Here is a 13,806-nt window from a genome sequence, read left to right on the forward strand (position 1 = left end):
ATTGTGGATAATTTCTAAAGATGATCAGACATGCCTTTAAAAGTTAAACTGAAGGAAACATTTGACCAGGGGATCACAACAAACCCTGGTCAAAGGCTGCCTTATCTAGGCTGACCCTATGAAAAGGAGGACAGGGCTCTTGTATCTTTAACAGTTGCATAGAAAAGGGAATTTCAGCAGGTGTCATTTGTATGCATATCACACCTGGTGAAATTTCCTCTTCATCACAACAATTAAAGCTGCAGGAGCTATACTGCAGCTATACTGTGACCAGATTTAAAAGAGTGCAGGGCATCTGCAGCTTTAACTGTTGTGATGAAGAGGAAATTTCACCGGGTTCCCCATATATACAAATGACACCTGCTGAAATTCCCTTTTCTATACAACAGTTAAAGATACAGGAGCCCGGTCCTCCTTTTCATAGGGTCACCCTACCTTATCTATGCAATGATCGAAGGTAATAATGAGGCTGTTGGAATGTACCATCCCCTCACTAGAGAAAGGGAACAACCACCTCCCTTCCTTCGCCCCGAGATCTTTAGGAATTGTAAAACATGTCCTTCTCGATTAAGAGCCCCTACTGGCTTTGCAGGCTTTCAACATGGGGGTGGGTGGAGCGCCACATCGCCCCCTTTAAAAACAACAACAGTATCACCCCTCTTTCCCCCAAGTTGGTTCGCTCCGTTGCCTTAGAAGCCGTCCCAAACGGACGATTCGAAACCGCTCGGGAGGTAAAGCTGGTTGTGCCGTTTGCGTCCTCCCTTTGGGGCAAGTTTATTTTAAATGTTTCTCGCCGCGGTTGGGAGATACCATTAGCAGAAAGAAACGGGAAGGGGGGGGGGGGAGAAGAAAAGCAGAAATTAAGAAGGAAGTTTTATTAAGGGAGTGTTTTGAAATTAGATGCCCAGGGTTGATAGGACTTGGTTTGTCACTTCCCTTTAATTTGTTTTTTTTTCTCTTTGAAACTCCTCAGCTCTTTATTTTTATTATTATTATTATTATTATTATTATTATTATTATTATTATTATTATTATTATTTATTTATATAGCACCATCAGTGTACATGGTGCTGTACAGAGTAAAACAGTAAATAGCAAGACCCAGCCGCATAGGCTTACATTCTAATGAAATCATAGTAAAACAATAAGGAGGGGAAGAGAATGCAAACAGGCACAGGGTAGGGTAAAACTAACAGTATAAAGTCTTAACAGGTTGCCCAACAGCCAGAAATCCAACAGGTGAGGCTGGTGGGCAGGGCTGAAGGGAAACCACTTGAGTTTCTAGTTCTGCTCCTGTGGAACTAAATAAAATCCTGTACTGATTTTATTTAAGTTTCTTTTAGCATTTTAATAGGAATGCAGGCTAGGTTTAGGGTGACCCTATGAAAAGGAGGACAGGGCTCCTGTATCTTTAACAGTTGTATTGAAAGGGGAATTTCAGCAGGTGTCCTTTGTATGCATGCAGCACCTGGTGAAATTCCCTCTTCTTCACAACAGTTAAAGCTGCCCTCTTTTAAATCTGGTCACTGTAGTATAGCTCCTGCAGCTTTAACTGTTGTGATGAAGAGGGAATTTCACCAAGTTCTGCATATATACAAATGGCACCTGTTGAAATTCCCTTTTCAATACAACTGTTAAAGATACAGGAGCCCTGCCCTCTTGACCAGATGCAAAAGAGGGCCAGTCTCCTGCAGCTTTAGCTGTTGTGATGAAGAGGGAATTTCATCAAGTTCTCCATATATACAAATGGCACCTGCTGAAATTCCCTTTCCAATACAACTGTTAAAGATACAGGAGCCCTGTCCTCCTTTCCATAGGGTCACCCTATTTAAATACATAACATATTGCCAGACTCAAAAATATGGACCTTTTGCTAAATAGACAGTTTCTGTACTAAATTCTGGGCCTCAATATATCCCAAACTGCTGGGCGTGTGCCCCAATTCCACCTGATTTTGGGCTGCATTGTCAACCAGATTTTTTATTTTTATTTCAAGAATTGGGCTTGAAGAGATGATTCGTTTGTTTATCCCTTGACCATCTATCCCAGGCATTAGTTTATATAGTTATAAAGATGTTTATATACTGACTTTTTGGCCTTCAAAAAGAGTCCCCCAAAGGGGGTTTGCAAATGACATGTTGCTTAAATCAATAAATGATGGCGGGGAAATGACAAAAGCTGAGAAAAATGTAATTGCAGTTATGGGATGTAAGGGTGCTCATGTTACAATGAATGTCTAAGATCTGGTGACTTTTGCAGTCCAAAAGTTGTTATGTTACTTGTAATTTACCAAACTGTGTAGACCTGTCCGTTGGAAAGAATGGTGCGTTCACACATTGTATGAGGGCTCTACAGCATGGAACTCTAACTCTAGAAGACGGTAGGCACCACAAAAGATATGATAAAATGTTTCTGCCTCAACATTAAACAACTTGCTTGCCTACACTTTCTAGATGTGAACAGACTGCCAATTCAGAAACGTTCTCATACTTGTTCAGTAATAATCAGCAAATGTACACATCAAATCAAAATGTCTAAAATTGTTACAGAGCAACCTTCCTTCATTGGAAGTCATCAATGTACGTTTGTCAAGCTCACAGGGGCATTAACAAAAATCAGTTACAGTTTGGCCAATGGTAATTCTGAAAATAGCGCCCTTTTGTATAATTTGGAGCAAAAATACCTGGTTTTGAAAGGTGGACTAATAGTTATAATCTTTATTTTGCTCACAGAACAGGAAGAAATCCATTCAGTGTACTTTACATGGTATATTTTGGCTGGAAATATGATTTTTGCACTAATATTAACTGTTTTATTTGGTAGCTAAGCATTAACTGAAAGGAAAGGAGGAAAAAAAACTTGCACAAGTGAATGATATGGAGTCCCCAGATAGTTCAGAAGAGAACCTGACCACTGATGTATGTTTCGAGGGAGTGGAAAATGAAGAAGAAGAAGAAATGAGCATATCTGAACAATATGTGCAAGAGAAGGAAAATTGGGAAGGTTAAGATATTAAAATACTGATCTATATTATACTGTGCTTGTGGTTGTGAAGCCCTGACATTGGTCAAGCTGGGGTGAGAGCATGGAACATTCCAGTTTCTAAGGGAATAAAACTATCAGAACAGTTGCAGTCCAGTGACTGTGGGAGAAAAGAATTGCTTGTTTGGCCAGGAATTTAGAACTGAGATGGAAAATTGAGGGCATGGGGCTGGACTGAATCTCACAAATGTTTTTGTATGCTTTTAAAAGTGCCCACATTTCAGCGAGCTTTCTGGGGGGATGAAAAGGGGGGGGGGGAATGTCTGCAGTGGGGATGTGGTTGTGCATGTTACTTGCTGGTCCCCCCTTTTGTATGAGCGAGTGAAACAAACCAGAAATAGAAAATTTTGTGTGACGTCTGAACCCAGACTCCTGGCTTGTTGCTCCCAAACAAGGTAGGCTCAAGTCAGGAATAAGCCAGGGTTTCTTCTCAGCTTACGAATCCTGGCTTGTTTGGGATCAACAAACCCAGAGTCCAGGTTTGAATGCCATGCAACACTTTCCATTTCTGGTTTGTTTTAGCTGCTCACGCTAAGGGAGGAACAAAGCCAGTGTGGTGTAGTGGTTAGAGTGTTGGATGGGATGTGGGAGATCCAAGGTTCTAGTCTCCACTCAGCCATACAGCTTGCTAGGGCCGGATCTACACTTTAAAGCGCTTTATAACAGTTTTAAAGCGCTTTAAAGCAGTTAAAGCGCTTTATAACAGTTATAAAGCGCTTTAAAGCAGTAGTGTAGATCCGGCCCAGGTGACTTTGGGCCAGCTTAACCTACGTCACAGGCTTGTTGTGTGGATAAAATGGAGAAGAAGGTCATGTAAGCTGCCTTGGGTTGCTTATTTATTTATTTATTTATTTAGAATCATAGAATAGCAGAGTTGGAAGGGGCCTACAAGGCCATCGAGTCCAACCCCCCCTGCTCAATGCAGGAAACATTTATATCCTGCCCTATATCATTAAAACATTTATATCCTGCCCTATATCATTAAGATCTCAGAGTGGTGTACAGATAAAAACATACAGTATAAAACAATAAATATGCATAGTTAAAAACAAATTAAACCATGCTCATTCACAGTAAACAAGGATAAGCTAGCAATTCTGGCTTATCGTTATGTGTGAATGCTCCTGGTGAGACTTAACTTCCAAATAAACATGCTGAGGCTGTTGACACAACCATGGGTTGCTTGTTGAACAATGGGTTAGCGTGTTGTCTGAAAACAGCATATTTTCCACAGGGTGGGTTATCGTGCTGCCTGGATGCAGACAGCGTGGTTTGTTAATTACTCTGAACAACCCATCAACAAACCATGAGTTCTCAAAGTGGCTTCCTCAAGAAAATAAGCCACACTGCATGATTAACAAACCATCCCGGCTGTGTTGACAACATGCTAACCCACAGTTCAACAAACAACCCAGATGTTGGGTGAACAGCCCCAGCGGCAAACCACCTTGAGCCGATCCCATTCCTAGGCCAACCATTTATTTTCTTTTATTATAATCTGGAAAAACGGAGGCTATATAAATATTTAGTGAGACATTGTATTTGGCTGCTGTTGAGGCAAGCTAGTGGAAATGCCAGGACAAATGGAGATATTCACAGAAGGCCTTTCAAAAAGACTTCCATTTGTCAGGGTTGGGGCAGCTACATCCTGCGTTTAGCTGGCGGTTGGGCTACATGACCTCCAGCATCCCTTCCAGCTCTATAATTCTATGACAGAACATCAATGCCTTTGCTGTCTGACATAACCCATCAAAAGGGTGTAAACCGTGTGTTCCCATTTGGCTATTTTAGAAGTTTCTTTGCACAGCACTGAAGGCTGATTGCTCATGACAGCTCTATCGCCAAGGTGGAGAGCAGTTGTCTGCTTAAAGTCCCTGGGTGTAAAATGGCCTTTTTATATGTTTTGTGACAAGATTCTCCTTGCCCCATTTATACACAGCAGTAAAGCTTTTAGCACGTCATCTCCGTGACCAAACTTTGCACCCACTTGTCCAGAAGAGGTATCGAAGCTGTTCATCTCTTAATGGGCAACATCTCTTTCATTTGCACCAGGACCCGGACTTGAAGAAGACTACAGGCAGGAGGTCCAGACAGGCAGTATGGGTACTTCAGAAGAAGCTGGAGAGGATTCTGTTTCTAATGGGTGAGTCTTAGGCCATAGTTAGACCTAAGGTTTATCCCTGGATCATCCAGGGGTCAAACCTGTTCATCTAGGTGACACACAGCGGATCCAGTGCTCAGGCAGGGGCGAACCCTGGATGATCCCAGGATAAACCTTAGGTCTAGCTGTAGCCTTAGTTAGCTTGATCCATCAGTTGCGCCTACTGCTCATTTGACCTGGGCCTGAGAAGATACGCTTTTCACGATTTGAAAAGAAAGCTTCATAAGAATGTTTTCTTCATAAGAACCTTCTTGCTAGATCAGACCTACTTCTGTGTGTCTTGTCCAGCATCCTGATTACAACAGTGGCCAGCTGTGCACCAGTCAGGAAAACCACAAGCAGGGCATAAAGGTTGCACTCTGGCTGCGTTCAGACAACACAATAGTCAACGGTAGGGTAATAATCAACAGTTGTTTATCTAGGGGCTACTCCCCACACAACATGATGCTAATCAACCGTGGTATGGATTAGGATCAGCATTGAGTTGGCTATTAGTCCACGCTGCGTTGACTCACTCATCCCCCGCCCTCTCTCCCCTCCTCAGTCCTCCCACTAGTATCCCCTCAGCCATTGCTGCTGAAAATTTATCCCACCGGCTGGACTAGAGCAGCAACCACTGCTTTGACTGCTCTGGCTGGCAAAATCGCCCACGATGGCTGAGGAAAGAACCCATGGTGCCCCTCCACACAACACGATAACCAACGGTTGTTCAAATAGCCAAGTGAGCACAGCGTTGGTTATTTTGGCCAAATAACTAATCGTTGGTTAAAAAACTCCCTCCACACCACACAATAACCCATGATGGGTTAAATAACCAACCATCGACTATTTAAACCATCATTGGTTATTGTGTTGTCTGAACCCAGTCAGTCAGTCAGTCTCTGGCCTTAGCTAGACCTAAGGTTTATCCCGGGATTGTCCTGGGGTCATCCCTGTTCATGTAAATGACACACAGGATATCCCGGGAGCAGGCAGGGATGACCCCGGGACGATCCTGGGATAAACCTTAGGTCTAGCTAAGGCCTCTCTCTCTCTCTCTCTCTCGCACACACACACACACACACGAACAGAAGTCTTTTTTCTGCTTTTAAGGACCCCCCCCAATTGTATAGATATTGGAGGGGGTATTTTGCTTTGTAATACATGTGAAACTGATCTTCGAATTGCAGTTAGTCACAAACTAATCATAGTTCAGTAGTGTGATGCAGCTGTAAAAAAGGCTAATGCAGTGTTACGCTGCAGTAATACAGGCGTAGTTTCTAAGTCATGAAAAGTAATAGTTTCATCTTATTCTACGCTAGTCAGACTTAATCTGGAGTACTATGGCCAGGTCTGGGTGCTGTAAATTTAGAAGGGTGCAGACAAATTGGAATGGGTTCGGAGGAGGGAAATGAAGATTGTCAGCGGTACAGAAAACAAATCCTATGAGGAAAAATTGAAAGAACTGAGTACGTATAACCTGGTAAAGGGAAAACTGAGCGGGCACATGATAGCTCTCTTCAAATATTTAAAAAGTTGTCACGTAGAGGGGAAAATGTGGTCTCTGCTGCTCTAGACGGCAGGCCTAAATCTAAGGGAATTAAGTTGTAGGAGGGTACATTTCAGTTGAATATTAGGAGAAACTTCTCAGTGGTAAGAACAGATTGATAGTGGGACCAATTATCTTTAGGGTGGATTCCTGCATTGAGCAGGGGGTTGGACTTGATGGCCTTGTAGGCCCCTTCCAACTCTGCTATTCTATGATTCTATGATCTAGGGTGGGAAGGCTCTCTATCACTACAGGTCTTTAAGCATCTATTTGGATTGTTTTGTCTCTGCATTTCCTGTATTGAGCAGAGGTTGGACTAGATGGCCATCCCCTCTGATTCTGTGGCTCTTACGTTAACATTTAAGTATATATATGTGAAAAAAGAAAGTCTTATTTCCCCCCATTCTAACCAAAAGGGAAAGCGTTGAACGGCCCATGACCCAGAGTAGCAGAAGAACCATGAACTACGCAGACAGAGTTCGCATCCTCAACTTGCGCAGGAACCTAAATCAACTCGACCACTTAGCTAATGAAAAGGAGATGGTTGTTCAGAAAACCAGGTCAGTTCTACTCTTAGCGCTTTCTGCAATGGAATAAAAGCTGTTTGTAGAGCTTACACAGCACTACGTTCTTATTATGCTGAAATGGCCTGCTCTTGGTGTAAAAATAGTCTTGGACTCCTGGATACAGGATTGATCAGGGACCCCCCCCCCTCTCTCATACATACACACCCATCCACCAAGAATTGGTGTAGCATAGTGGCCAGGAAACTGAGGCCTTGGCTAGACCTAAGGTTTATCCCGGGATTGTCCCTGTGAATCCAAATGCCACACAGGGGATCCTGGGAGCAGGCAGGGATGACCCTAGGACGATCCCGGGATAAACCTTAGGTCTACCTAAGGCCTGAGCTACAAATCAGGAAGTCTTTAGTTCAAAGATTCAAATCTCACCCCTGCTTTGAATCCACCAAGAAAGGACTGTGCCCGTCTGCAACATGGAGATCATGGCCCCATTCAGAAGACACCTAAAGCCGTGGTTTAAGATGTCTTCTGAACAGGACCAATATTATTATTATTATTATTATTATTATTATTATTATTTATTTATATAGCACCATCAGTGTACATGGTGCTGTACAGAGTAAAACAGTAAATAGCAAGACCCTGCCGCATAGGCTTACAATCTAATAAAATCATAGTAAAACAATAAGGAGGGGAAGAGAATGCAAACAGGTACAGGGTAGGGTAAGCAGGCACAGGGTAGGGTAAAACTAACAGTAGAAAGTAACAGTAGAAGTCTGCACAACAACCTACTTTACAGGGCTATTGAAAGAATTATAAGATGATGCAGCTGAAGCATCTCAGAGCTTTATGTAAACGCTAAGAATTGTGGTTAAGAGTCTTGAGTTGACATCAAAATGGGGCATTTTCCCACGTGAATCTTAAACCGCCTTTGATCCCCTCTTGTACTTTTCTGTTAATGTTTCATAGTCCTTGATGCAACCGTCTTTGTATTTATCAGATTTATAGCTCACCGTATCCTGTGGGTTACAGCATTTATTCTTTCCAGACACTTTTTAATTCTCCAAGCTTTGGGCTCATTGTTTGCAAACGTTCTGATCTGAGTTGTTTTAACATTGGATGCAAGAGCTTCAAGTTTGAAAATATTTTTCTTCATACAGCAGTACTGAGGTGGTAGGACTGTTGCTAGTTTGGACCATTTCAGACTACTGCTGTAGCATCCTATGATTAAATCCTCTTCCATATTAAAAACCAAACCAAGTAAACTCTCTGCACACTGAAAACTAGATGTCGAGTGCTGGAATTCTAGTCTAGCTTTCTTCCTGATATGCTAGTTTTATGTGTTCAAGATTGCTGTTTTCCATGAAGAACTATTCAGTTATACATCCCAACTCGCCTGAAGTTAACAGCCCAGCATCTCATCTGCTGTTTGTGTGAACTAGCCCTTGTTAAAAATTTCACAAAGCTTACTAGCTCTTCACATGCTAAAAACACAGGGCTTTTTCAAGCTGAAAAATTAAGAAAAAACACCCTCTCTTTCAATTTACAAAAGCATTTCTGCTTGGTTGTTTAGAAGCAATTCTTACTTCTTACGTGCTGCACTTGGTGTATTGCGTCCAGTTCTGGGCTCCACAATTCAAGAAGGATGCAGACAAGCTGGAGCGTGTTCAGAGGAGGGCGTGTTCAGGGGTCTGGAAACAAAGCCCTATGAGGAGAGACTGAAAGAACTGGGCATGTTTAGCCTGGAGAAGAGAAGATTGAGGGGAGACATGATAGCACTCTTCAACTACTTAAAAGGTTGTCACACAGAAGAGGGCCAGGATCTCTTCTCGATCCTCCCAGAGTGCAGGACACGGAATAATGGGCTCAAGTTAAAGGAAGCCAGATTCCAGCTGGACATCAGGAAAAGCTTCCTGACTGTTAGAGCAGTACGACAATGGAATCAGTTACCTAGGGAGGTTGTGGGCTCTCCCACACTAGAGGCCTTCAAAAGGAAGCTGGACAACCCTCTGTCAGGGATGCTTTAAGGTGGATTCCTGCATTGAGCAGGGGGTTGGACTTGATGGCCTTGTCGGCCCCTTCCAACTCTGCTATTCTATGATTCTATGATTCCTTACTAGCCTCATATTTTTCCAAAAGCTGACTCCATTTTTCTAAATTCATCCCAAGACCCTTCGCTCTTGAAGTCCTCCTGCAATCTCCTAAGGAAGCATGAAGTGTCCCCCTGAGACACTTGGCTCCAGCTGCCAGTTGTCTTGGGACTGCCGAGCTGAAGGGGGGCTCACACAGGCCTTTGTCACTGGCTAGGAAACCAAAGGGCGCTGGGAGGCCGTACCCTCTACCTCCTAGGAAGAACTTCAAGGGGGAGGCTAATATGGCAACAGGTTCAATCCTGGGCATTTCTAGGTAGGACTGAAAAAATTCCTGCCTGAAACATTGGAGAGCCACTGCCAATCAGTGTTGACAGTACTGAACTAGATGGACCAGTGTTCTGACTTGGTATAAGGAAGCTTCTTACCTTCCTAACCTGGCCCTGTCTATCAGACAAAGAAAGTTCAGATGCTCCAATGCTTGCTTTTCTCTTCCCTCCCCATTCCTTTGTCCTCCTGTATCGTGTCTGTTAGATCAGTGGACTCCCAATTGGTCCGGACCCAAGACCCACCTCAGACTCCCAACCTGCAACATGGGACCCACTTTCACAATTTTCTCCATGCCCCACATGGTAGCAACTGCTTTACCCTGACCCATCTGGACTGATCCTGCGACCCACTTTTGAGTCGCAGTCTACCAGTTGAAGGACCATTGTGTTAGATTGTGGCCTTGTGGGCAGGGGCTGTCACCTTTGAATCTCTGTAGAGTACTTAGACATTTCCTTTTGGGGTGCTTTATAACAGTAGTAATTGATGTGAAAATGTCAGAGAAAGGAATGGGGTTGAAATTTCTAGAACACCTTTCCTCCTGCCCCCCCCCACTCCTCTCCTGTCCCCCAATCAAACCCAAAGGAACCTAAGTAATGGTGTGCACTTATTTTCAGGGAGGAATTGAACGCCTGCCATTCCCGGATCGAGTCTCTAATGGCACAACAAAGGAGCGTGGAGCGAGAAATCAAGAGCGAGAAGGAGGCTGGGAATACGTACGTAGCAGTACCTGCTTGTCAGAGATTACTAGTCTTTCCAGTATTTATTCTTAGGGCCTAACAACATAAGCTGAACTTTGTTATTGTCTCCAGGCTCTTGCTGCTGGTGCTGAAAAGTGCTCAATAGCGCTTTTTGATTCTCTTTGTCAAACGATGCTTAATGACTCCGTGATTAAGGTGTATGTTGAACAAATGAAATGCAGTTATCTCCGAGGACCATAGCGCGTGTCAGGAAACGTTAACCATTTATTGTATGCTGGGGAACGGATGGAGCCCAAGTTACTGATGCCATCTCTGTCTGTAGCACACACACCATTCATACCCAGGGTTAGGTGTGTGCAGCAGCTTTGGAAATGCTTGCTCTTCTCCTCTGCATTTAGGTGGGAAGAAAGATTCCAGTAGGACAATTAGAATGCAAATAAGGTGTGCATGGTGGAAGGTTCCTGAACTGTCTTTGTAGCCCAAGTTCGCTTATAGAATCATAGAATAGCAGAGTTGGAAGGGGCCTACAAGGCCCTCGAGTCCAACCCCCTGCTCAATGCAGGAATCCACCCTAAAGCATCCCCGACAGATGCTTGTCCAGCTGCCTCTTGAAGGCCTCTAGTGTGGGAGAGCCCACAACCTCCCTAGGTAACTGGTTCCATTGTCGTACTGCTCTAACAATCAGGAAGTTTTTCCTGATGTCCAGCTGGAATCTGGCTTCCTTTAACTTGAGCCCGTTATTCCGCATCCTGCACTCTGGGAGGATCAAGAAGAGATCCTCCCAGAGTGCAGAGAATATATCTAAAGATGTTTCTTGAGCGGACACTGACATTCAAGATATTTGCTTTAATGAGTAATGATGGTCCATGATGGCTGGTGATAACTAGCTATGAGACACTGCTTGGGCACAAACTGTTTCCCACTGGGTGCTACAGTGGGTTACACTGAAATAGTTGGATTTAAGTCATCTTAGCCTAAGTGATTTCTGTAAATCTTTCTAAACCGCTTTGAATATAAGTAACTTTAGATGTCATAGGAAGCCTGATGCACATGTGAATGTATCCTTAATAGCATCCCAAAGAGAAGCTTGCACAAGTGAGCTCTTTCTGCCCCTGAAATTTGCAGTTCTTCAGGAAAGAGATGAAAGTTTCCTCTTCGGATGTCAAATCAGTGGAGGCTGGTGGCTCTGATTTTGGTGGGACTGTGGATTATAGAATCATAGAATAGCAGAGTTGGAAGGGACCTACAAGGCCATCGAGTCCAACCCCCTGCTCAATGCAGGAATCCACCCTAAAGCTTAGCTTCTTGGGCTTAGATTTGTCAATGGAAAATACATTGCAAATCAAAGGCGAAACTGTTGCAATAATAATAATAATAATAATAATAATAATAATAATAATAATAATTTTCCAATGTGCCCTCACTACATCAGGTTGTTAAAGAGAGGAGGGTTAAAGAGAGGAGGGCAAGCTGGCACTGTGTTGCCATCAAACGTTTTCTCATGGGGCTAATTAAAATGGGAGGGTAATAAAATGCTGTATCCTTAATGGTTCTATGTACAGGAAAACAAACAGTAATGAAGAGCATCAAATCTTTTTAGCAATGAGGTGGTCTCTGATTAATTTAGCAAATGCAACATGTAAATTTGTTCCCAACACAAACCCAAAGCAATTCCATTTATTTCTAGAAACTTATCCAGGCCTTCCCCCAGCTGGTTCTGTAAAATAGCACCAAGGTTACAGGAAATGTTTGTTTCATTTTTCTCGCCCCCCCCTAATGATGGAAATAGCTGGGGAGGCCCACGCAAGCCTAGCAATTTGGCAGCCCGACAAACTCTATAGAAACTATCCTTACCTGGGAATGAAGTAGACTGAAAAAAAAACGTGAAGTCAAATGAAGTCCATTGTTTTATAGATGAAAACAGGAGACTAGTTTGGTCTGTTGCTCAACAGAGTTCCCTCAGCACTGCTTTCTTTCTGACCTATGGTAGCTATTTAGAAGTTTACTATATTCGGGATACTTATCTGCAATTATGAACATGCAATTTTTCATTCCCCAAAACGAATGTCACAGATTTGGGTTACATCTCTAGTTTTCTGCTCTGTTTAAAAACAACTTCTGAGGTGTCCGTCCTCTCTTTTTCTCTCTCGCCCTCTCTTCTGAATTTTGCAAAGTATACAAATCTAACACAACACAGGGTTCCTTAGAATATACTGTTACTAAACATTGCCATCCAGAAGAAGCCTTGCTTAAGAAGGTTGTCAGGTCAGCTTCTTGTACTGTCAGTAGTTTCACAGCAGAGAAAATTCCACCGTATGTCCCTGAATCTTCTTGGAATATATTATTTCTAAGGGAATATATTATTTCTGGCCTGTGAACAGATTACAGGGAAGGGTGAAAGAAGGGGGTGGGGCTTTTTATAAAAACCCTCTTAGCTACCATTTTATCTAATGCTGCAGGAGGGGATAATTTGACTAAATTAAGGGGGAATCAAGGTTTGGTGCATAGGGATTTCATTAAGGGGCCCCTACCTCACCTGTTCCCCCCACCAATAATTGGAACGCTGCTTCAGCGGCAAGGAGAAGGGCTCAGATCTTTCCTCCTTGAGCCTGATGTTAAACCACCAAACGCTCAGGTAAGTCAAAGTGGCTTTCGAAGCATAGGTCCTCAGTGCAAGCAGCCCTATTCAGGAGTAGGATACCTGCAGCTCAAAAGGATAACCGCATCCTCCAGCTTGTCAGGCCAACAGTGACCAAGTATTCAGAGGCAGCAGGGCAGCAGTATTCAGAGATGTTCCTTTCATCTCAGGGCTCATCATAGAATCATAGAATCATAGAATAGCAGAGCTGGAAGGGGCCTACAAGGCCATCGAGTCCAACCCCCTGCTCAATGCAGGAATCCACCCTAAAGCATCCCCGACAGATGCTTGTCCAGCTGCCTCTTGAAGGCCTCTAGTGTGGGAGAGACCACCACCTCCCTAGGTAACTGATTCCATTGTCGCACTGCTCTAACAATCAGGAAGTTTTTCCTGATGTCCAGCTGGAATCTGGCTTCCTTTAACTTGAGTCCATTATTCCGTGTCCTGCACTCTGGGAGGATCGAGAAGAGATCCTGGCCCTCCTCTGTGTGACAACCTTTTAAGTATTTGAAGACCAAGATCTACACCAAGCTGAATATGAAAGTGGTATATAAAAGGCAGGAGCCACACCAAGCAGGATATAGCGGTATGAATAAAGGAGAATTATTTTAAAATTTTATGGAGGTGGTACCTAACCCCGGTTAGATTGAATAAGATAAGTGATCAACATTCAGCAAATTGTTGGAGAGGATGTGGGGAAAAAGGAACGTATTTACATATGTGGTGGCAATGCAAATATGTACAAAGATTATGGAAGATGGTGTTTTCAGAAATTGAAGAAATAGTGGGAATGAAAAT

General features: G+C 43.3%; 1 protein-coding gene across 1 annotated transcript in view; it reads left to right on the forward strand.

Moving 5' to 3' along the window:
• Positions 1 to 447: 447 nt before the first annotated feature.
• CFAP74 (cilia and flagella associated protein 74) overlaps positions 448 to 13,806 on the forward strand; it is a 116,098-nt gene continuing 102,739 nt past the window's right edge. The window contains exons 1-5 of the mRNA XM_063145448.1: positions 448 to 457; positions 2,842 to 3,003; positions 5,095 to 5,185; positions 7,148 to 7,291; positions 10,287 to 10,385. Coding sequence (XP_063001518.1) covers positions 448 to 457; positions 2,842 to 3,003; positions 5,095 to 5,185; positions 7,148 to 7,291; positions 10,287 to 10,385 — 506 coding nt within the window. The remainder of the gene's footprint in view (positions 458 to 2,841; positions 3,004 to 5,094; positions 5,186 to 7,147; positions 7,292 to 10,286; positions 10,386 to 13,806) is intronic.

Source organism: Elgaria multicarinata, chromosome 20 (genome assembly GCF_023053635.1).
Source record: "Elgaria multicarinata webbii isolate HBS135686 ecotype San Diego chromosome 20, rElgMul1.1.pri, whole genome shotgun sequence".
Taxonomy (NCBI): Eukaryota; Metazoa; Chordata; class Lepidosauria; order Squamata; family Anguidae; genus Elgaria; species Elgaria multicarinata.